Below are 23,493 nucleotides of genomic sequence, written 5' to 3'. Positions count from 1 at the left end.
CAGAAAAGCAGATGCATTTTTTGGCATCCCTGTAAACCTGGTTCTGTGAGGAAGAAGGGATGTTCCAAAAGAGGCTTTTTTCCTGACATTTGGCCTGCTGTAGACGGGCCAATTTTCAGAAAAGCCTCTTTCTGAAGAAAAGTGGGAAGAAAAGTGCAATTTGAATATCTTTTGCTGTTAGAACTTGGTAGTGTAGACGCAGCTTCAGAGTCCACCACTGACCTCAGACTCCATGCTGCGCCACCTCTTTGAAATGCCATGCAGAGGCATGCCCCTCTGGCTGACCCCGAGCTTCATGCAAATGCCACCATGGTGCTTCAAAGGGGCAGTACTGCATGGAGCCCCGGGGCAGCTGTGTGCGACACTGCTTTAAAACGATGTGGCGTTTCAAAGGTGCAGTGCCGCACAGGTGAGCTTGGGATCAGCTGTGCAGTGCTGCCCCTTTGACAGAGCAGCACCGCACAGAGCCCATGTATGAGCCCTGTGCAGCATTGTCACTTTGAAGTGTCCACCCCTTTCTTCCTCCCCCCCTTTGCTGCCTCTGTCAAGGGGAGGGGGAGGGAATTAACTAGTCGACTGGACTATCTGATAGGCATTTGCTTATCAGAGAGTCAACTAGTCCTTAACATCCTTAGCCTGGACTCCATGGGAGCTAAAGGCCTTTATTTATTGGGGTTTTAAAAATTCTTTGACACTGGGATGCCTGCCACACCCTGCAATGTCTGCCAAGGGCAGCTAGAGCCACAGAGCGTCCGCCCCGCGTGATGTAACGAGGTAGAGAAATATGTGTCCTCCCCCTCCACTGGTAACTGCACATCCCAGTTGCCTGGGGGCAAAGACGAACTAGGGGACAACTTCAGCCAAACAGGAAACACACCCTCTTGACACGGAGGTAATAGCCTTGTAAACAGGAAGTGACGTACAAGTATACGGGCATTAGACAGGTCTGAACAGGAAGTAGCAACAAACGAGAAGTGACGTACATATAAACAGGAAGTAACCCATAAATTATCCGGAATTCGTGCGCAATGAGCCTGGACGAGCATGTAATGACCCGGAAGCACTGTAGCGCCGATCCCGGAAGTTTCGTGTTGCGTCGGTGCCATTTTGCGTCTCCATGGGCTCCTCGAAGAAGCACCGGGAGCGGGGAGAGACCGGGGGCTCTGAGGAGCAGCAGCCGCCGCCACCGCCGCCGCCCCCTGCTGCCTCCTCTTCCTCCTCCCGGCACCGGGAGCACAAGAAGCACAAGCACCGCAGCGGCGCGTCGGGCGAGCGGCGCGGGAAGCGCAGCCGGAGCCGCGGGGAGCGGAGCAGCCGGCGGAGCGGGGGAGAGGAGGCGGCCCGTGGCAGCCATGGCCGGGCCGGGGACAGGGGTGCCCAGGAAGCCGAGGGTCCCCGGCGGATCAAGCGGGAGAAGCGCGACGAGGGATACGAGGCGGGTCAGCGTCCGGGCAGGGGAATGGGGAGGCTATGGGACGAGCAGCCCGAGAGATTGAGACGCTTTTGAGGGGAGGACACCGGGATTCTGGGAAAGGGCCCAAAGGGAAGAAGTGTGGGGTAGAGGAGGAGGCAGCCATTGAGGGGCTATTGATGGCCGAGAGAGGATGGGCTGTCAGTGAGTGTCCGAGAGAGAGGAATTTGCGTGGGGGTGCTCTCGGGTTCAGCAGGCGATTATGGGAGTTAAAGATTGGCGTGTGACTATGGGGCTTGAAGAAGCGTTATGGTCAAGGCTCTGCGGCCCAGGGAGGGGATTGGTGTGGTAATGAGCTCAGGAATGAGTAGAGTAGTAGGCTTGGCGAGAGGTGCTCTGGGATGGCAAGTGTCTGGAGGTGTGAAGGTGGCTATGAGAGTTTGGATTGGCTGTGAGGTTTTATGGCGGGGACTGGCTGCTGGGGAGATGTTATGGAGGTCACGTTTTGGGAATGGGATAGGTGGGGGATCAGTGCATGTGCACCCTATGTCGTGACACTGAGGCATGAGCTTTAGGAGGGCAGGGGGCATGACTTCGTTGGGGGGTATTGATGAGGCATTCTAATCTGTGATGGTTTAGTGTTGGGCATGTGAAGTTTCATGAGATGGAGGAGGAGGAGTCATCAGGGGCTGTCCTGGTGGAGGTGGGGCATGAGGTTTAGGGAAAATGTAGACTTGCTGACTTAAGGGGTGGTGAGGTGAGTTTGCAGAAGGAAGAGGAGTGAAAGAGTAAAGCAAGGAGTGTGAACATGCACATACGTGTAACTTTTCATAAATGGGTTATGAAAGGATTTTGGAGCAGATGAAGTCAGGACACGTCAAGGCTGTGTCTACACTGGGCCGCTTATTCCGGAAAATCAGCCGCTTTTCCGGAATAAGCTGCGAGCTGTCTACACTGGCCCTTGAATTTCCAGAAAAGCAACGACGCTCTACTGTAAAAAATCAGCTGCTATTCCGGAAAAACTATTCTGTTCCCGCACGGGCATAAGTCCTTATTCCGGAACACTGTTCCAGAAAAGGGCCAGTGTAGACAGCCCAGTAGTCTTTTCCAGAAAAAAGCCCCGATCGCGAAAATGGCGATTGGGGCTCTTTTCCGGAAAAGCGCGTCTACATTGGCCACAGACGCTTTTCTGGAAAAAGGGCTTTTCTGGAAAAGCAGCCTGCCAATGTAGACGCTCCTTTTCTGGAAAAACTGAAAACGGAATAGTATTCCGTTTTAAGCAGTTCTGGAAATTCATGCCAGTGTAGACACAGCCCTAATGTAAAGGGGCTTCTTTGGTTGGTTATGGAGCATCTATGTATAAAGTGCCCTGAAAAGGTGTCTTAATCCATAACTCTAAGCAATAACTGTAATGACCTATGATTTGGATAGACCTTTTTTCTGGCAGTATCGGTTTAGTACATCCTGTTTTACGGTACCATATTCTGTTGTCATGGTATCTAGCCACTGACCTTTGATGCTCCAGAATAGTGCAAGCTATTCAACAGAATAACAGCTTGGTTCCCTCTGTGGGGATCTTTATTCCAGGTAATGGGCAGTACTATAGGAGACATGCTGAATTTTCAGGTTACTGTAAAGTGTGTCTGTCTTCACAGCATTGTTCATTATAAAAAGTGTATATGTCTGAGCTGGGTGGGGTCTTTGGTAAATGCTATGCAGGAGGTCACACTAGTTGATCAGAGTGGACTAGGGATGTCAACGTATAGTCAACTATATGATTAACCGATAAGCCTAGACTTATTGGTTAATCCTGTCAACTGCACACATTTTCCCCTCCCCCTTGCTGCCTCTGTATCTAAGGAGCTGATACAGAGCGGGAGCTGATAGAGGCAGCAGTGAGGTGGGGTGGGCTAGAGCTGATGTGCATAGGGAGCCAGCTTTCCAGCCAGCTCCCTGCACCTATCGGCTCTATGTACTTGCCTCCTACAGAGGTAGGGGGAAGTAGGGCAGGCAGGAGCCAGTGCTGGGAGGAGCCAGCAAGTCCCCCCCCCCCCCCCGCCCCGCTTATCAGAGGCAGCAGCGCAGGGGGTGGGGCAGGGGAGGCTTCCTCAAAGCAGCCTCTGTTTCTGGCAGGCTGAGCTCCCGGTGAACAGAGGCTGTTCCACATCCCATGGAGCAGCCTCTGTCTGTGGTGAGCCTGGACCTGCCACGGGCAAAGGTTGCTTTGCGGAAGCAGCCCGTCTGCAGGGGATCCATCCCACAGAGCAGCTTCTGTCTGTGAGGAGCTTGGACTCCCCATGGGCAGGGATGCTGCTGCCCCACACTGCTGCCTCTGCATTAGGGCAGCAGGCAGCTGGTTCACAAGAGGAGCTGGTACAGAAGCAAGACCTTGGGATGGCAGAGGCCTCCCTGGGAGTGGGTCTGGGAGTGCACTGGCTGCTGGCCCCAACCCTGGGGACTGTTGAATAGTCATGTAATCACTAACATTTCATGCCGTTACGTGACTATTTAATTGCAGGATAGCTAACATCCCTAGAGTGAACCCTTCTGGCTTTAACAAAATCCTTGTTTGAATACATTTTACTTTTATCTTGTTTACAAACATCTCTCTGATTTATCTCTAAACAGCTGCTAGCTCAAAGGCCAGCTTGGGGGATGCTTCTCTCAGCATCGAGGAGACCAAGTAAGTGAGATGCTATATCTAAGGTGCCCTTCCCATTGTGTCTGAACACCAAATGCATTTATTCCATCCTATGAAGTTGGATGATACTTTTATCGCCAATTTTCAGATGGGAAAACTGACACATTCAGGCTAAGTGACTTTAATTTTGTGTGGGAAACGTAGGTTCTGTAACTTATTTCTCTAATTGGCACTGAGAATGCAGAGCCTCCTGGCTCTTTGGGGAATTTGGAAAGAAATGAATGGGCAGTGGGTCAGAGATACGTAAAGATGACTCTGAATCTGAAATCTTTGCAGTACATCAGCCATCGCTTAGGGCCTGAACAAGGCTCCACCATCTAGTCTGTCATGCTTTCTGCTAGAATGTTACCTTGTGTTTCTGTAACTGTTTTTAGAAGGGGAGGCAGCATGATCTAGGGGGAGAACACTAGACTAAGAACTTGGAAGATCTTGGGTCACCTTCCCACGAGTTAGACTCCTGCCAGCAGAGCTCTCAGGGTCACTAGATGTACAAGCATTGCCACTGTCAAGGTGCAATTCCCAGGGAAGGCATAGGGCATTTGTGTGCATAGTTTTCACTAAGGAAAACTGGGTAACCAAGACTCAGCCTTGGATTTTATCACTTGTGTGTTCCAGTAGCTCCCAGGAACCACAGTCATGAACCAGAGCCACATTGTGGTAAGCACTGTGCAAACATAAAGCAATGCGTTGGTATTTGTCTTCCCTTCTCCCCATTCCTGTCGCTCCCTAATCATTGATGTATCTATCCTCACAATACCCCAGTGGAAACCTGAGGCACAGAGCGATTGACCTGTCCAATGTCACACAGAAAGGGGTGGAGTTGAACCTTGCTGTTCTGAATCCCATACTAGTGCTTGTGCTTTCTTCCTTTCTGTAAAGGAGTCCTGTCTTGCAGGCTGTGTGTATTTGATGGCTATGTCATGTGACCCTATGTTTTGTTCTATCTGCAGTAAACTCAGAGCTAAACTTGGGCTGAAGCCTTTGGAAGTCAATGCCATCAAAAAGGGTAAGTCTGGCTTTCATGTTAATTAAATCCCCAAACCTTGTGTTTGGTCCCAAACTACTTTGTAGGAATGTCACAAAAATGCAGGGTCTCTAATATTTTGCCACCTTAATGTTCTCTCTTTTCAGTGTATTATAGTGGGTGTGCACTGGGTTCACTGTGGGGCATGCTGGGTTGAAATTCTCTAGTCTATGCTATTTAGGGGTGCATCTACACTGTACTGTAGCTTGAAATAGGATTTGAGTTATGCCAATTGTGTATCTTATTTAAAAATAACCCGCTATTCTGAAACGTCCCTTTCTTCTTGTGGAATGAGGGTTAAAGGGACGTCGGAATAGCGAGCCTGTCATATTTTGAAATAACAGGCTTGCTGTGAAGACGTGGTAATAGCATTGCAGTGTTGATGTAGCCTAGGAGGTAATGCTGGACGACCTAATGGTCCTTTTTGGTCTTAAGCTTTCTGAAACCATTAAATATCTTTCTCTTAGGCTCTTTCTGTAACACCCAATGGCCCAAGACCCCTTTGTGCTAGGCACTGTACAAATAATACTGTTGTGTGTACTTATCTGGCCGCTATCTCTCTAGCATTGAGAGCTTCAGCATTTGATATATTTATCCACACAGCTCCCTGGAGCAATAGGACAACCCTGTTACGCAGATGAAGAAATGAAAGACAGGGGTCTTGTTTGTGCTAGGAGCTCCTTATCAGTATACTCTACCAGTGGAGCAACTGACTCAGTAATACTGGTGTTGTGCTGGTCTAGTAATCCTATCCCCCCATGAAGCAAAACTGCTCCAAGTGTAGCTGTAGCTATACAAACAAGCCTGCACGGAGAGGCTGTTGCTGGCACAGTTCTTGTCAGTTGCTAGTCAAGCCTAATCAGACCCCTCGCTGAGAAAAGTCTGTACTTTAGACATAGCCTAAGCAACTTGCCTGAGGTCACACAGGGAGTCTGTGATATAGCAGAGACTTGAACCAGGGTGTGTCCCTCAAGATGAGAGCTGGCTGGAAGTCTCTCCAGCTTCTGTCTGAATTCTCTCAAGATGACCTGGATGGGCTGGTCAAGAGCTCTCAATCTTGGTCTGGAAGCCAGTAGGCATAGAGTTAAGGCAGTGCTAAGTGATTGTTAAAATTCTGCTCTCCGCCAGCTGAGGCCTCTAGGGGCTCCCTTCCAGCATGCTTTTCTGCACTAGGTATGATGGCAGGGCAGGCAGAACTAGATGTTATAGAAGGGCTTGGGAGCTGTAGGACCCCTTCTTGGTGGAGAAGAGCAGGTCTCAGCTAGACACAGACAGAGCTCATAGTTTTCCTGACCTCTGTGCCTCAGCTTGCTGTCTAGCATCACCAGGGCTTGACAAACTATAGAATCTACTTGCCCGTGGCGAGTAGATTTCAGCCGCACGCCCTGTTTACTGGCAGCTCTTGTGCATGTGCAGTGCAGGGCTGGCAAGCAGCTTTTGCCGCTGTTTGTCAAGCCCTGAGCATCACCATACAGTGTATGCCTACAGACTGTTCTGGACCAAGCTCCCAGAAACATGCCTGCTTCCTGCTAAGCAGCCCTTTGGAATGTGGTCTCCAGATCCCACTGCTGCTCTGTCCCCAGGAAGCAGGGCTCTGTGATCAGATGTGGGAAAGACTCCACCCTATGCCCCCTCCCAGTTGAGTAAGACCTATAATTGACCCCACTGCTGTTCTTTTTCACCAGCTAAGCACTAATAAGAGGCATGCAAGTGGCAAGAGGGGGGCTGTTGCTGCAACTCCCCTGTCCTATGTTTTCCCCTGCAGAAGTGGGCAGTAAGGAGGACCCTGTGGCAGCCGAGGTGATCAACCCAATTGTGCTAAAGCAGAGGGAGGAGATCCGGGAGAAACTAGCAGCTGCTAAGGAGAAGCGGCTTCTCAACCAGAAATTAGGGTAAATTCCCCACCCCACTTTGCTTTGTTCCTGCTTGGCCCTATTATTGTTGAGTGAGATGCAGTGTCAACACCCACTGTCTATTGCTCTGGCCCCACACTTTATACACATGTAAGGACATCCTGGGTTGACAACAGAGGTTGAACCTGGGGTGCCTATATCTAATGGTTTGGTGTCATTAAATAAGGCTCACGTTTTTCCTAGTGAGGGTAATTAACCCTAGGAACAAGTGATCAAGGGCTAATGTGGATTCTCTATTGCTAGCCATGTTTAAATCAAGATTAGATATTTTGAGATCTGCTCTAGTTCAACTAGGAACTACTTCAGGGCAGTCCTATGGTCTGTGGTATTCTGTGGTCAGACTAGATGATGCCACGCTAGTAGCCTGCAGAATTTATTGACACGGGATATTAACGTTGAGAATGTAGCTGGATTCTAAGAGGTGGCTGGACATTTCTATGGAGAACAACAATATTCAGCGTAGTTAATACAGTCACGTTATGAGAGATCTAAACACTTGGGCTTCAGGGCTTAAGCTATGAATTGTTACATGAGATCTTCATGGTGAGCAGATTATCAGAGCCCTGCAAATCCATGGATATTCACAACTCCTTTTTGTGGATGCAAAATTTGAATCCGCATCTGTATCTAGAACCCTGCAAATTTGCAGATAGGTATTCCGTGTCCACACACGGAATTTTGTATCCACACAGGATTCTAAAGGTTATCCAACCCTGCCTACTACAGGGTTTTTGTCCTCTGAAGCATCTGGCAGTGGCTAGTGCAAAGAATACAATACTAGCTCTGATCAATTGACAGTTCCCAATATGCAATGATTGGGTCCAGCAAAGCCTGACACAGATGAGAGGAGAAAACAGTCACAGAGAGGAGAACTGTCATAATAGGTATATTATGTTAGTGCTTGGAGCATCCAGTCAGAGTGGGGCATCACTCCAGGCACTGGACAGGTCCCCAACCGATATCAAGGAACCAGGAATGGTGTGCATGGTGTCCTATTCCCAGACCACACTGCTTTCCCTCAGGCAGTAGGGAGAAGTGGTCTGTCTTTGCAATACCCAGCCATGGCCGACTCAGAGGTGCTGGCTATCCATTTTATCATCTATCTTGGCTTTCCAGAGGAATTTCAATTTCCAGTGTCTGGTTGTGACCGAAATTGGGAATCCTAAAACCTTACGCATTGCTTAGTGGGTATTTAGTGTCTCTCGTCACTGTCATATCAAAGCACCTCCCTGTGAGGTGAGGGAAGATTATCTAGATTAACAGGTGGAGAAACTGAACCACTGGGTAGTTCTAGTGACTGATGCAGGGTCACACATGAAGCCTGGCAGAGCTAGGAATGGAACTCTGACAACTGAACCATCCTGCTCTACTTTCCCTCTTCCACCTCTCTCTAATACATGGCTCTGCATTGATTAGAATTTGGACCCAGGTCTCCCGTAGGGGTAGGCATATGAATTCTATTGCTGAACCACCAATACCTTTCCTCAGGTCAGGGAAGGCATTTGAATGCCTGCTCACTTAAAGGGTCAGAAGGACTCCAGAGAGGTGGTGACAGTGGAGGGGAACCCTCTAAGGTAGCACAACCGCCTGCCTTGCTAGCTTCTGCCTCTGTTCTCCGCTTTCAGGAAAATCAAGTCTTTGGGAGAGGATGACCCCTGGCTGGATGACACAGCAGCCTGGATCGAGAGGAGCCGGAAGCTGCAGGTGGAGAAGGACCTGGCTGAGAAGAGGGTTAGTATAGTTCTGGAGCATCGGGCTGCATGGGCAGCTTGCTGGGAACACTAGCTGCATGTGTGAAATGGACCAGCTGCTCTTGCCTTCAGTTTAGTAATGAAGTGTGTTCCATCCCTAGCCAGCAGCTGGTGCCATCTACCCTGCTCTCAGTTGTGCCAGCTCTCTGATTGCCTTTGCACTAAGGAACTGAGGCTGTCATTTGCCGTGTGTGCTGGAGAGTTACATGGTGACTGGTACTCTGAGGCAGCCTGATGCAAGTGCAAGCATTTGGTGTAGGAATGCATGCACTGGGATGTTGTCTTGCTGTATGCTTTGAAAGAAATGCTCTTCAGCTTAGCCAGCCCCTATCATGCTGTGAGCCTGCTGCAGAGGCTAGAAGATGTTGGCAGCAGCCAGGCTTGGCTCTTGCGTGGTTTAGGTGTATTACGGTAGTGCCTGGAGCCTCCAGTCACAGTGGGACATCCCTCCAGACACAGTACGGGTTCCCAACTAATGTCAAGGAGTCAGATATGGGGAAAATGATAGATTCCGTGACAGAGCTTGTCCAGGAGCTAAAGTTCTCTCCCCACACATGCCACTGTTCTCGCCTCTGGATTGTGCTCAATGAATAATGGAAACCAGAAGTCCTAAAGCCCATCTCTAATCACTAGACTCTACTGCTTCCCAGTGCTGGGGAAGGAACATATGAGTCCTGCCCCCCAGCCTTTTCTCCCAACCTTTAGCCACTAGGCCCTGTTTCTTAATATATCCTGTGTGAGTGCGGTTAATTTTAAAACTCTTAGCATTGTTTCTCTTTGGTGGTTAAATTTAGGCCAAACTCCTTGAAGAGATGGATCAGGAATTTGGCATCAGCAGTCTTGTTGAAGAAGAGTTTGGACAGAAGAAGAAGGTGAGAGCAATTTGGAGGTGCTGGCAGACTACAAATGACTCAGCAGCGTGTAGAGACCACCCGCAGTCAGGGCTCCTTTGTACTTCATCCTGTACAAATACAGGGTCACTGTCCTCAAGGAGCTTACAGGCCAGTCGGGGGGGGGGGGGGAGAGGGAGGGGGAGCACAGCTAAGGAAAAGGGGTAGAATGCAGAAGTAGAGTGAACAATGCTTTGGCCACAAACATCTTGATTGTTCTAGGGAGGGCATGAGGTGGAGCAAGTGCCAGTCAATGCAGGATAAAGTCCCTTCAAATCAATACAAAACATTGTCTTATAGTCCCAGTTTCAGCTCATTCGGCTCCTTCCAGTATTAGTCTCTATTTGGCTCTCCCTGAAGTTTCTCTTGCCATAGCACACATGGCTGCTGAGTTGGGAGTGCCCCCAGAGAGACCGTTGTGGATCTGGGGCATACTGGGAAGGAGGGCTGGCCATGTTTGCTTACTGAAGATGTGGTAGTATTGATGTCTTTGTTCTGACAACAGCTTCCTTGGAAGGCTATCCAGGACTCCATGTGCTATGGTCCTAATTCATGCCAATCACTCCCTTACTTCAGTGCGGCTCTGTCAGTTTCATTTATTCTGGAGTGAATTGGGCTGTAAGTGCTGCAGCCATGGTTTCCCCCTGCAGCCTGACATTGCTTTATGGTAGAAACGGCAGGTCCTCCACCTCCAGGCATCTAATCTGAAACCTGCTTCTCTGGTCTCTGTATGACACTGAAAACATACAGTGTTTGGCTGCTGGATTTGTGTCCCATTCTAGTGTGCACAGATGCAGAAGGATTTTATAAACCAGAGAAGGCTCAGAAGAGCCATGCACCTTACTAAAGGATTGGAAGCGTTGTCTTCGAGTGTGATAGGCTGCACACTCAATCTAGCTAACTTAAAATTTATAAGTGAGGAGAGTTAACAACTTCCCAAGGGCTGTAGTGGATTCTCCATCACTGGCAATGTGTAAATCAAAGTTGGAAGTTTTTCTAGCTGATCTGGTTCAATCAGGAATGAATTCAGGGCTGTCCTATGGCCTGTGTAGTACAGGAGATCAGTAAGATGATCAGTGGTCTCTTCTGGCACTCTAATTTATGCTTCTACTGCAGGGATGGTTGGTAGTGTCTGAAGTTCTGGCTTGGGGGCTTATTTGGGCCTTTTCCTCCCTGATGCCCTTCTGTTGGATTTTTCTTTTGCCAGGATCGTTACAGCTCCCGGGACCTGCAGGGCCTGACAGTGGAACACACCATTGATTCCTTCCAGGAAGGAGAGACTGTTATATTGACACTCAAAGACAAAGGTAACTGAAGGAGCCTCCCTTGCAACCTCAGTATGGGAGTGGAGGGTACGTCTGTCTGTATTGGGTCAACATGCTACCATGAGGGCCTTCCCCACTCCCTGTTCCTCACTGTAAGATCTGAAGTTATTTTTGGGTCTGTCTGTATAAATCCTTGAAAGAAAATCTGTCAGTAGAATTGCTATATGGTTCTGCACACAACCTATGTACTGGTAGAAGTGTGTGTGCTTGTGAAATTCAGCCAATAAAGTTATTCTGGGTGCTGCACAGATCCTGCTCTCAAGTAGTTCCTGCCTCAGAGAAAGCACAGGCTGAACTGGAATAGGGTGAAGGGTGTATGTGTGGGGACAGGACTGAGGCAGAGAGCGGGAAAGAGCCTTGCCCAAGGCTGCCAAGCAGGGAATATAACACAGATCTCCAACTCCCAGTCCAGTGACCTGCCCATTAGGCCACATTGCCCCTATCCACAGAATGGAGATAATGGGGGACATTCTGGAGTCTGGGCAGCTGGGGGCAGGTTTCATACAGGTTTCAGAGGCAGAGCGAGCTCAAACTTGGTGTAACGCCTGCTGTGTGAGAAGCCCTTTGGCTGGGGACTCCATTATTGGCATACTTCCCCTGCATAGCAGTCATTGAGTCACTGTGATTTGCTTCAGATTCCTACCCTACTGGCAGTGGGAGGGAGAGTGACCCAGAGGCTGGAGCAAGATAACAGGAAAGGCAGGGACTGGCTTTTGTTTGGTTTGAACAGTAGATAGCAAAAGGGTCCTGGTCTGTGGGTAGAGCTCCTGGGCACTATCATCAGTGCCACCGCTGACTGAACTCTGACAAGGCACTTAGATGTGTTGGGCTTTGGTTTTCCTTTTTGGAGCCTCTCTGGGGCGTGGTCGGGGATAAAATGCCAGATACAAAGGACCTTGCAGGCATAGAGGAGCAGGAGGTGATGACGTTACAAGCTGTTGTTCCTCCTGGCCAATTGAAGCCCTTGAACACAGTGGGTAATATATAGTTTGGGGGACCATATTCTTCAGCTATGGTGCTGGGAGCGCTGTAGCTAGGGCCTAGCCAGGGCTGTACGGTAACTCCATGGCGATGGTCTCCTCCCAGGTGTCCTGCAGGAGGAGGACGATGTCCTGGTGAACGTCAATATTGTGGACAAGGAGAAAGCCCAGAAAAATGTGGAGCTGCGGAAGAAAAAGCCGGAGTACAAGCCGTATGAGGAGGAGAGTGTGGATGACATGGCCATTGTAAGGGCAGTGTGGGATACAGGCAGGCTATGCTGGCACTCAGACCCTCCTGTAGTTTAAAATGGGCCCAGGTTCCTCACGTATGTGTCTGCGCCCTCATGTCTGGAATCTTCTGGAATGGTAGCATGAAATGTCATAAGTGACCTAGATCCCCAAAGCCAACAGCCTTTAATCAAGCTATTGGCAAACTCCATGATTGGTGTCTAACTTCTCACTTGTTCTCTAATCTCCTTCAATCCAGGCCCATGGGCATCAGGGTTCTTGGGTTACAGCAGTACTGTGGCTCTAGAGCTGGGGGTCTCAAACTCAATTTACCTTGGTGCTTGTGCCAGTCCTTAAATATCCTCCTCCTAGTAGGCACCCTCCCCCTCTCTGGCAGGGCTCTGGCTGTGGGGGCGGGGGGGGGAAAGGGGGGAACTCCCCTAGCCCCTAGCCTTGCCTGCTGCTTCTGGACAATTTAATTCCCCTTGGGGAGGAGGAGCCTTGTGCCACCACCAGCAGTACAACAAGGCTAGAGCAGTTTCTGGCTGCTAGCTCTACCCTGCTTCCCTGTGGCCTGGGGAGATGTGTGAAGAGTCATCTTGTCCGTAGGATGATCTGGCGCAGCTGCCCCAGCCCCACGCTTTGCTACCCCATACTTAGGTTAGCTTGCATGGCCCTAGGTGGGCTGGGGTTGGCAGCAGGGGTTGGGCCCACCACATTCACTGTGAGGAGCTGTGGTGAATCAGAGTTACGCAGCAGCCTGCTCCCCTTCTCTGCCAACTCCCAAGGCAGCCCATTACCAGGGCGCTCAGTTTCCTGCCACCTTGATGAAGTGGAGTGAACAGTCTGGCTTACAAGATGGCGGCGGAGTGTAGCAGAAGCTCCTTTGTTGCTCTGTTTCCTTATGACTCCTGTTGCTGCAGTGGGGGAGGGTGGGGAAAGGCTGCTGTCCTGTGCCAGGTCTTGCTCCCTCACACCCCCTGCCAGTCAGTAATCCTTGAGGCCACATCCCTCAGGAGGGGGGTTGAGGGAAGAGGTGTGATGGAGGGAAAGAGTGGGGCAGGAAGAATGAGGGAGGTGGAGCAGAGGCTGGACTTGGAGTGTGGGTCCATATCCTTCCCCCAAAGTGGCCACAGGGACTAATGTGCCAGCAGCTGTGTGTGGGCTGAATTGTGGAACTACCTGGGATGTGACTTTGAGACCCATGCACAAGAGGGCTATGCGCTTAGCATGCAGAGCATTTCCTGCCCTGCCTGGGAAGATGCCCTCATGTAGGTTAGGCTGAGGACCAGCCTACTCAGAGGGTGGATTCCTGGTTCCACTGCCTGCCAGGACTAGAAGTGACTTGCTTTGACCATGGAGACTGCAGTTCAGACCCTGATCCTGAGAGGTGTGAAGCATCTGCACAGGGTGGGAAAGGGCATTGTAGATGGTGCTGTGATCTCTTCCTCTGTGACCTGCTTCATGGCTAAGATTGGAGGTGGGGGCCGCCAGGGATAGCAGGCAATGCTCCAGACACAGTAATCTAAGTGATCTCTTAATGCCTTCAAATCCAGACCAGAGGCCTTTCTGGGAGAGGCTTTAGCCAAACACAAGATATTGGGCCCAGTCCAGGGGAAAATGGGTGAAATTGTTTGGCCTGTAATAGGTCAGAGTGGATGCTCTAATGGTTCCTTTGGGCCTTAAACAAACCAGATCCAAAGAGATTAATTGGGGCAGGTTGCCTGTGGGATTGTGGGCAGTATAGCTAACCAGATCACGAAAGATGGAGGACATGAATTGGGGGAGTGGGCGGGGAGCTAAAGGAAATAGCCAGTCAGCAGAGAGGAAGACATATCCTGAGTGGAAGCCTGAAGGAAAAATGGTGGGGAAGACATGAGCTGCCCATGAGCAGCAAACCCCGTCCTTCTGATTTCCCCCCTCACTCCAGCTGGAACGCCTTATGTTGCCTTGATCCTGGAGGACTGGGCGTGGGAGAACTCTTCTGGACGCTCACATGCTGTCTCTCCCCCAGTATAAGCACAAGAACATCCTGTCCAAGTATGATGAAGAGATTGAAGGGGAGAAGAAGAAATCTTTCAAGCTGGACTCGTGTGGCATGGCAGATGGCTCATGGGAGCGGGAGCTGCAGCAGGTTCGCGATAGCCTGCGGAGCCAAGCCCAGAGCCTGGACATGCCTAGTCTACAGCTGGCCTCGGAGTATTTCACCCCAGAAGAGATGGTAAGGAGGCTAGCACCAGCTCCTTGTTTATTCCAGAATCTAGCTCCTCACTATAGTAGTGGGATGGATCGAACAGGGCAGGCCAGGCTCTCTCTCTAGTTGCCAGCCTTATGGGCCTTATCCAGATGCTCAGGGTCCAGTTGAAAGCTAAATTTGGGGTTGGAGAAATTTGACCAAGGTCAGATTGGCAGGGTCCTCGGGGGTTTTCACCACCTCCTGCAGCCTGGGGCAGGGATCGCCTGCTGGGCCTCGGTTGTTGTTGGCCTCTTGCTCTCTCCTGCCAACTGCATATGGGGTTCACTAAAAGTTAGTGCCTGAGGGATGAGATGCTTAATTTTTTGACTTAATTTGGGGAACTGAGTGAAATTCCTGGCCTGTGCTGTACAAAGCCCAGACTTGGATCTTTAAACTTTATGAAGCTGAGACTGATGTTGCTATTTCTGTTACAGGAGTGCAGGGGTGGGGAACCTAAGGCCCATGGGCTGGATGCAGCTTCCAGCTTGCCTGGATCTGGCCCCTGAGGCTCCCCCCACAAAAACTGGGGAGCCTGTGCTGGCACTCCAGCCCCCTCACTTCCTTGCAGGGCTGGAGCACAAAAAAAACCTACTAGCCTGAGCCCTCCTAGGCTCTGGTGTGCAAGGAGAGTGTCTGTCTTCTCATTCGGGGGCCACATGAGACTTTGTTGTTGTTTTGGTTTTTGCTGCTTGTTTGTGGCCAACTGATTTTTCTGTGGGTCAGCAGCCCTGACCTCTGCATTAGTGCCTAGAGGGGGCTTGTATCCTAGGTGCTGCAGAGGTGACTGATCAGGGCCTCATTGTGCACCAGGCAAAGCACAGGTCCCCCAAACTGGGATAGTGGCTCTTCCCATGCACAGAAACAGTCCCTGCCTCAAAGAGTTTGTAGTCTGACTAGACAAAAGGTGGGACTGGGGCATAGAAGAGATGGGACTGATGCCAAGGTTAATGGCAGAGCTGGAAATAGAACCCAGGAGTCCTGGCTCCCAGTCCCAAAATGGTGCTGCCATGTATCCATGGTGGACATTGGCAAAGAGGGGTTGGATACCAGATTCCCTGTGGGCTGGCAGGGACTGGAGCTGAGCTCTGGGCCCCAGCCAACCCGGCTTGGTGGGTTAAAGGCAGTGCCTTGTCCCATTTGCTCATGGTATGTATTAGGGGATTGCATTACGGGGTGTGCACCTGCACTTGTGGCTCTAGGTCTCCAGGCTTGGCAGGGGCAGGGAGAATTGGTGCAGTGCAGGGCTCCAGCTGCTCAGGTAGGTGTGTGTGGGGGTGGTTGGCAAGGTGCTAGGCCATAGGTGCTCATGAAAATTAGGGCAAGATGCCACCAACCAGGCCAGGACCCTTCTGTGTGGGTGAGGGATGGGGGCTGTGCCCTACTCACCACTCTGGTCTCTCCTTGCAGAATGTCACCTTCAAGAAGGTCAAACGGCGGGTGAAGAAGCTGCGGAAGAAGGAGAAGCCGGTGAAAGCAGATGATCTAGTACCTTTGGGCAATGAGACTAAGGCGAATGACTTTGGCTCCCGGTAACTGGGGGGGTGCAGGGAATTCTGGGGTGGGGTAGCCAAGAGGGCTGTGGCAGGGAGGGAAAGGTTGGCTCACATGCTAATCAAATTCTCCCCACAGGTTACGGGGCCGAGGGAGGAGAGTCCACAGGGAGAGGGAGAGAGAGGAGGAGGAGGAGGAGGATGACGACGACGACGATGAAAGAGACATAGAGCAGAATGCGAACCAGGCTGCAGACCTGCCACTCCAGTCAGATGACAACCGGGTGGAGAACATGGAAATCAGCAGTGATGGTGAGGGGCTGTGAGCCAGGACTCCTTGAGTTCTCTCCCCTGTTCTGTGAGGAGAGCGAGCTGTGCTCTCACTCGTCTCTGATCTCCCTCACAAGTTAAGATGGCAGCAAAGCTGGTCCCTGGCATCAAGCACACTGGTTAGTGTGTCAAGGGCTCTGGTAGCCTGGCTTCTTACCCAGCAGCCCCCAGTGCCTGGCCTGATGCTTCCCCAGAGCCCAGCCTACTGAAGCAAAGGCCTCATGAGATCCCATTGCTGACTACTCTTGCCTCATGTTTCTTTGCCTGTAGAAGATGCTGAGAAGGTGCCCAAATCCCCAGTTGCCCTGGAGGAGGATGAAGCAGAGCAGGAGTTGCAGAAGCAGCTGGAGAAAGGCCGTAAGCTCCGGCAGATGCAGCAGCTGAAGGAGAGTGGGGAGAAGGTGAGGAGCCTGGGATCGGGGTTGGGGGGAGGCGGGGGCTTTGATCTTGGTCTGAGAGGCAGTCTGAGTGCTACTGTCATAACCATATGGAATAGAATGAAGTCAGAGCTAGAACCCAGGAGTCCTGGCTCTTAGTGATCCCCCAATCCACTAGACCCCACTTCTCTCCATAGTCACCCTGTTCTATGGATGGATGGATTTGGCCTCTACTGCTCCTTGACTGAACACTTCACAGAGCACATGGTGCACAGTCACACCCTTCCCTAGAATGCAGATCCAGTGCCGTAACTGAGGGCTCTTAGTGATCTTTGGTCCAGTGTGTGAGCCCCCTGCCTTAGCTCCCAGCTGCTGTCTAACCTGGCCTCTTGCTCCCAAAGCAGGTCATTGAGATTGTCAAGAAGCTGGAGACACGCCGTAGCCGGGAGGATGACGAAGAGCTGGAGAAGAAAGGAGCGATAGTTTTCAATGCCACTTCAGAGTTCTGCCGCACACTGGGCGAGATCCCCACCTATGGGCTGGCAGGCAACCGTGAGGACCAGGAGGAGCTCATGGTGCGGCTTCCTGAGGGTTCCTCTAAGCTGTGAAAGTGTAAATGTGTACACAGTTAACAGATGAGCCTGGGCTCATTGTTAACATGCATGGTTACATGTAGCCCTGCTTCAATATCAGCAGCAGTAGGGGGGCAGGTGGTAGCCGGTGTGCATGGGGAACTGCTGTCTCCCGTGTGTCCCCCCCCCCCATGCTGCTGCCTCTGAATCAGAGGCAGTAGCATAGGGGCAGGTGGGAGGTGGCTCAAAAGCTGGCTCCCCATGCACGCTGTAACCTGAAATTTTCAGCAGTTACATGTTTACCTGAATAAATGCATTTTAACATTCCTAGGTTCTTCCTATTCCGTCTCCATTTACACGGTGGGCCGGGCTGTAAGGAACCTGCCCCAGATGGAGGGGCATCAGCAGAGCTAGCAGGGCAATGGAGGGCTAAGGGTCAAGATTAAGGGGTGCTGGCGGAGTGGCCAAGGTAGAAGAGCCCAGGACTGCGATAGCAGCAAGCTGAGTGTAGGTTGAGACTGATCAGCACCAGCACAGCTGAGTGGGCTGGGGGAGAGCCCTGGAACTGGGATAGTTGTGGATTAAAGGTTGAATCAGACATCGTGCCTTAGGGGAATTGTGGTCCAGGTGCCTCATGCTCCCATTTTCCTCTATGGGCTGGGCTTGGACTGGCTATCGTTCTCATTCTACACCATGCCCTTTCCTCTGGTGCACTACATCATGGGAGTCCTTGGCCATAGTGCATCCTGGGCAATGTAGTCTGGCCTATGAAGGAAAATGAGCATATGAAGCAATCGAACTACCACTTCCAGGAGCCTCTGTGGCAGCACAAGTGCTTCCATTTTGGGACTCTGGGCTCTTAGGTCAGCCCTACCTGGGAGCATGGGACTGCAGTGCATGTTGGGACATGTGTTCTCTATTAATGGAAGTTGGGGAGACCCCCAGCTCCACTTAGCCAGCCATGCTAATGCCCCAGCTGGCCTCTCTTCCACTGTCAGGACTTTGAACGGGATGATGAGAGGTCAGCAAATGGAGGCTCGGATTCTGATGGCGAAGAAAACATCGGCTGGAGCACAGTCAACCTAGATGAGGAGAAACAGCAGCAAGATGTGAGTATGGGGAAAGGGAGGTGTGAGGGGGGACAGGAATCACTGCAGTCAGAGCTTTTTCTGGTGGGGATTGTCACTTTCACTTACCCTTTTCCCCTCCGTATAAACTCGGGGGCTGCAGGTCAGATCTGAGGCCCATTGGTAGAGCTGCAGGAGGGGAGCTCAGAATTGGGATAACAGGAAGCTGTGGGGCAAGAGTGAGGGGCCCCAGCAGGGTGGAAGGAGCCCAGAGCTGGCATAGCAGGGGGTTCTAAGCAGATAGTTCCAAGCCCTGTCTCCTGATTTTGCAGTTCTCAGCATCCTCTACCACTATCCTGGATGAGGAGCCCATAGTGAACCGGGGCCTAGCTGCTGCCCTCTTGCTTTGCCAGAATAAAGGTAAGTGGGGAGCTCAGGATGAGGCCCCTGTCCTAGAATCCCTCAGTTTTGCCTGCTGTGCTACATACACATGACTGTGTGACCTAGTGTGTCTGGGGCATCTCTCACTGGAAATGCCAAGGGCAGGACAGGCTGCAAAAAGGGGAGCGGATACTCCTAAGGCTGGTGGGTAGATGTTACACTCCCCAGCGAGTCACCAACTGTGCTTCTGATCCTCACACTAGTTATCAAGAAGGGGGGGGGAGGAAGGAATCATGTAGCCTCCTTATTGCATTGCACTTCTTTGGCTCCCACTCATACCTGGGTCCAGAACAGTGAGAAGTTATTTAGTGAGCAGAGGTGGTGTGTGTTTTTGTATTTAAAAAAAAAATGTTCTTATGACCCCAGTGGACCAGCCACATTGCCAGGTCAGCATTAATTTGGCTCCACTATTCCCCATAAGCTCTGCATTTGTGCAGCCCCTCAGGAGAGATTCAGGTGCTGCCCAGCTGATTAGCAGAGCACCCACTGCTGGGTTTTTTGTTTCTACTGGTGGTGCACATTCACACACGCCTTGGTGCCCATGGATGGAAAATATAGAGGGAACATTGGCTGGTTCTTACCCAAAATACCACACTGCCAGCCAATCCTTATAGCATTTAAAACTAAAGATTTCTAATAAAAAAGAAGAAAGTGACTCTTTGTATACATGTGACTGCTTTACCATTTAAAAGTTCCAGTATCAGGTTCTATGCAATATTGGTGAGTTGCTGGCTTGAAAGTCCCTCTGGAACACATCCACCGCTTAGATGGGTGTCTCTGCCTGTTGTTCAGAGCTTCCATTTGTAGCACAGTTCCTCCAGAGGTAAGAAGCAGTGAAGACCAAATGGAGATGATGCAGCTGCCCTTTTGCCATGTGTCTGGTACTTTCTTTATTCCAAACACAAACTTCTAGGACATGGCATTGAAAGGCCTTGGAGCATTAGTTCTCACCCTTTTGTACCGATGACCCCTTTCACACAGCAGGCCTCTGAATCAAGTGGTGTGGTGTTTTGTTTTGTTTTGTTTTGTTTTTTTTAAAGGAGGGGAGGCTGACTGCTTGCAATGCCCCCCCATGTAATAGCATTGGAACCCCCTGTGATGGGTCACGAATCATGATCCCCAAGTTTGAGAACTCTTGCCTTTGCGTTCTCTCCATAGGCACATCCCAGCATGCCTTGCTGAGTCAAGTTATAGTCCCTGGAATGGCTCATTATACAGCTGATGTCCCTTTACGGGCCATCAAGCAGGCTAGTGCTCGTGCCAATCTGTCTAAACACAGCCCAAGTTTGGAAACAGCTATCCCACACATACCTATAACTCATGATACCAAGGTGCTACACAAACACAAACAAAATTATCCTACTTGGCAAACTGTAACACTTTCACAGTTGCCTCAAATAGCATATCTAGTTAGATTCCTTGCAGTTTTAGATCTCTATCGATATCGGCATCTCCCATATTTCACACAGCGTCACAGACGGTCTCCCTGTTCATGGCAGGCCCGACTCCTCAGTGTCTCTAAAAACCCTTCCTGGTGGCTAGTGAATTTGTAGTAAGGCAGGAGCTGCACACCTGCTGGACGGTGCAATTGTGAGGTTGGGCAATACAGTTGTGGTTCTCCTGACCAGGAGAACTTTGCTCAGACCAGAGGTAGGAGGAGGAAAGATGTGTCAGAGCTAGGAACAGAGCCTACGAGTCCTGAGTCCCACTCTGCTGCTCAGCCCACTAGAATGTGCTGCCCCTGAAAGCCCTTTTCTGAGTGATCCAAGACCTGAGATCTCCAGGGGCTAGTGTTCTGAGAGGGAGCTTCTCTGAACATTAATGGCCACTGAACAGGGCTTGACCCATGCCTCTTCTCCCCGTCAGGCCTGCTGGAGACGACCGTGCAGAAGGTGGCCAGGGTGAAGGCCCCCAACAAGTCGCTGCCCTCTGCTGTGTACTGCATTGAGGATAAGATGTGAGTGGCCTGGTGGGGCAGGCAAAGCCCCAGGGTAGATCAGTAGCAGGGACTGAATCTGTCATCTCTGGGTCTTGGTGCCTAAACTAAAGCCCTACTGTGTTAGCCTGGTTGTAGCACCTGCCACCACTACGGGGTGTAGTGTGGGTGATAGTGTCTGTTGCCAGAATAGGTGTTAGCAGTGCCCCTGTGCCCTGCCCTGTGGCAGGTTCCCCCAGAAGAATGCCCATGGCCTTGTAGTGGAGACTGGCAGCAAGGGGAGCAGTTGTAATGGTGGTTTGGGGTCTGTAGGCACTGGTTGTGCACACCCAGGAACACCTGTCCCTTCTATCATAGCTCTGGGCTCAGGTGTCAAGTTATTGAAAGTCCCTGAGTGCCAGGGGATCATTAGTAGTCAGGGGGCTAAGAACCCTGGTTTAGTGCCCCTAGTGCTGTGCTGAGTGCTGGCTTCAAGGGGAGAGCAACCACTGGCACCACACCAGTCTCGGCAGTGGCTGCAGGGAGATCCCTCCCCCCACCCCCCCAAATTAACTCTCTGGTTGGGCTCCTGCAGGGCCATTGATGACAAGTACAGCCGGCGGGAGGAGTACCGGGGCTTCACCCAGGACTTCAAGGAGAAGGATGGCTACAAGCCTGATGTCAAGATTGAATATGTGGATGAGACAGGTCGCAAGCTCACCCCAAAGGAGGTAGTAGGAATGGGGTGCTGGGGGGGGGAGGAGGCAGTACTGATGCAGCCACATCTTCCCCATCTCCAATTTTGGCTGGGGGAGCAACTGATGGTGAAATAAGGCTATTTCTTTTGGTGGTGAAAGGGTTGGTTGGGAGCTGCGATGGTGAAAGGAGTTCTGTGGCAGGATCCCCTGCTGCCACGCAGTTGGGCAAGGGAGTTGTGGGTTTCCCACCCCTGGTGCTCTGTGGAGGGTGGTAGGAGGCTCCCTGAGTGGGGCTGTGCCAGTCAGTGATGACCCCCACTCTGTCCCCCAGGCCTTCCGGCAGCTCTCTCACCGCTTCCATGGGAAGGGCTCTGGGAAGATGAAGACAGAGAGGAGAATGAAGAAGCTGGACGAGGAGGCGGTGAGTGGGCTATGTGGCTGGTGCTCCCCAAGAGCAGAACCTGCAGGATGCTGCAGGAGGGCTGGGGATGGGTGGGGGCAGGTCCAGTTGCTTACTGCAGGGTAAACAGTGTCAGGCATGGATTGGAAGCCTGAGGCAAGCTGGGAGACACAGGGGTTCACATGGGGTGGGTGTTTTCACACTGTCAGTGCTGGCTCCAGTACCTCAGTGTGGCACTAGGGGGTGCTGTGCTTCTGCATCAGAAAAATGCTGAGTTATTTGTAGTCATCAGTGATCTTGCTTTGGCCTTAGTCAGATGGTTATGCCTGGGGTCCTGGCCAAATTTCTCTTCAAATCAATTGTCTTCTCTAATCCCCTGCTGTTGAAATAGGGGAGTTCTTCCCTTGCTATGGGCTGGGTTGGGCTGATACAGCCCTAGCACTGAGTGAGGATCCCTGGCTTTTAGCCTAGGCTCACAGGTGAGCTGGTAAAAGTCTGCATGGGGCTTTATTGACCTAGGCTCTCCCCGCAGCTGCTGAAGAAGATGAGCTCCAGTGACACCCCCTTGGGCACAGTGGCGCTGCTGCAGGAGAAGCAGAAGGCTCAGAAGACGCCCTACATCGTGCTTAGTGGCAGTGGCAAGAGCATGAACGCGTAAGTACCTGTCCTCCTGGCTATCAGGTGGTTGGTCTGGCCTCCCTGATGCTGGCATGCCATGTCCCAGGGCCTAAAATCCCCAGGCAGATGGTTGGAAGGGGAGCATAGGACACGGGTCTCCCAAGTCTAGTGGAACTAATATAAGGGTGATTGACCTCTGTTAGGGGTGACCCCTTTCCCCTGGCCTGAGTTCTCCTAGGAAACATCCCCTCCTGGGTCCTTTGCTTATGTCCCCTTTCTCCTTGCTTCAACAGAAATACCATCACCAAGTGAGTTACCAGCACCAATCCTGGAAGCAGATGCGGCTTGCACACCAGCTCCCAACTGGTCTAACTTTGTGCATCCTTGGTTCTGAGGGTGGAGAGTCTGTACCGTCCTGGGGGCGGTGCTCCAATCCTGCCCCAACCTCACCATGGACCCACAGGTTGTAGAATGGGAAGTCAAGGGGGAGGATGACTTCCCATGGTGTTGTGCTCCCTTGAGTGGCTTCCACCTTTCAGTATCTGCTGTGGGGGTGTCATACTGTCCTACACCATAGAGGGGAGTTGTCCCTAAGCAAGACACTGGGGTGCAATATGTTAAACTCTCCCTTCAACTCTTGATGACTTGGATGCAGGCTGACCTGTCCCTGCAGGGCTAGGACTATGTATATAGTTGAGAAGCTGTGATTCTTAGCATCAAAACCTTGTTTTTTGTATTGATGTGAAACCAAATCGTTCATTAAAAGCACCAATTCCTGTCTGGGAGTTGGGCCCTATTCTTGTCTATGGGGAGCAGTTAACTCCTAGGGTGTGGGTCTATGTAAGCCTGGAAGTAGGGCTTGGCTCCTGCTGTTTCTACAGTACCTAGCACCACACCACATGACTGAGGCGCCCAAAAATTACCCTGTCCAACTTCCTGGTCCCAAGGAGGCCTGACTAGGGATGCAAGCAACTAGTCAACTGTCCGATAAGCATAAGCTTATCGGATACTCAGCTAGTAATATGACTAGTCGCTCACCCTCCCGGCCCCTGGCTGCCTCTCTCTGATGGAGGCAGGAGCCAGTGTTGGAGAGAGCCAGCTTAAAAGCTGTTTCCCCCCCCAGTAC

At 51.3% G+C, this 23,493-nt stretch overlaps 1 protein-coding gene across 2 annotated transcripts; it reads left to right on the top strand.

Annotated features, from left to right (window-relative positions):
* Positions 1–1,054: 1,054 nt before the first annotated feature.
* On the top strand, positions 1,055–23,171 carry SART1 (spliceosome associated factor 1, recruiter of U4/U6.U5 tri-snRNP). 2 transcript variants are annotated; one of them, XM_014576808.2, is made up of 20 exons: positions 1,055–1,439; positions 4,040–4,094; positions 5,063–5,118; positions 6,902–7,028; positions 8,675–8,780; positions 9,595–9,672; positions 10,898–10,997; positions 12,102–12,241; positions 14,238–14,444; positions 15,867–15,988; positions 16,089–16,261; positions 16,550–16,680; positions 17,061–17,231; positions 18,227–18,337; positions 18,628–18,715; positions 20,603–20,693; positions 21,247–21,382; positions 21,681–21,770; positions 22,282–22,403; positions 22,661–23,171. In XM_014576808.2, the coding sequence occupies exons 1-20, from the start codon at positions 1,118–1,120 to the stop codon at positions 22,677–22,679; spliced, it is 2,445 nt and encodes an 814-aa protein (XP_014432294.2). In that variant the 5' UTR covers positions 1,055–1,117; the 3' UTR covers positions 22,680–23,171. The 2 variants fall into 2 exon arrangements, with proteins under 2 accessions (XP_014432294.2, XP_075795146.1); XM_075939031.1 differs by having other exon boundaries at positions 1,056–1,439; positions 17,058–17,231.
* The last annotated feature ends 322 nt before the right edge of the window (positions 23,172–23,493 follow it).

This window comes from Pelodiscus sinensis, chromosome 11, assembly GCF_049634645.1.
Source record: "Pelodiscus sinensis isolate JC-2024 chromosome 11, ASM4963464v1, whole genome shotgun sequence".
NCBI classification, from domain to species: domain Eukaryota; kingdom Metazoa; phylum Chordata; order Testudines; family Trionychidae; genus Pelodiscus; species Pelodiscus sinensis.
Note: the sequence above shows the minus strand (reverse complement) of the source record. Positions and strands in the feature narration are given on the sequence as shown.

What these genes read in the sequence shown, in the direction of transcription:
- SART1 (XM_075939031.1), top strand. Translation starts at nt 1,118, where the DNA reads ATGGGCTCCTCGAAGAAGCACCGGGAGCGGGGAGAGACCGGGGGCTCT. An exon ending in GCGAATGACTTTGGCTCCCG is followed by an intron (nt 15,989 to 16,088) that starts GTAACTGGGGGG and finishes TTCTCCCCACAG; the next exon opens with GTTACGGGGCCGAGGGAGGA. An exon ending in GCAAGCTCACCCCAAAGGAG is followed by an intron (nt 21,383 to 21,680) that starts GTAGTAGGAATG and finishes TCTGTCCCCCAG; the next exon opens with GCCTTCCGGCAGCTCTCTCA.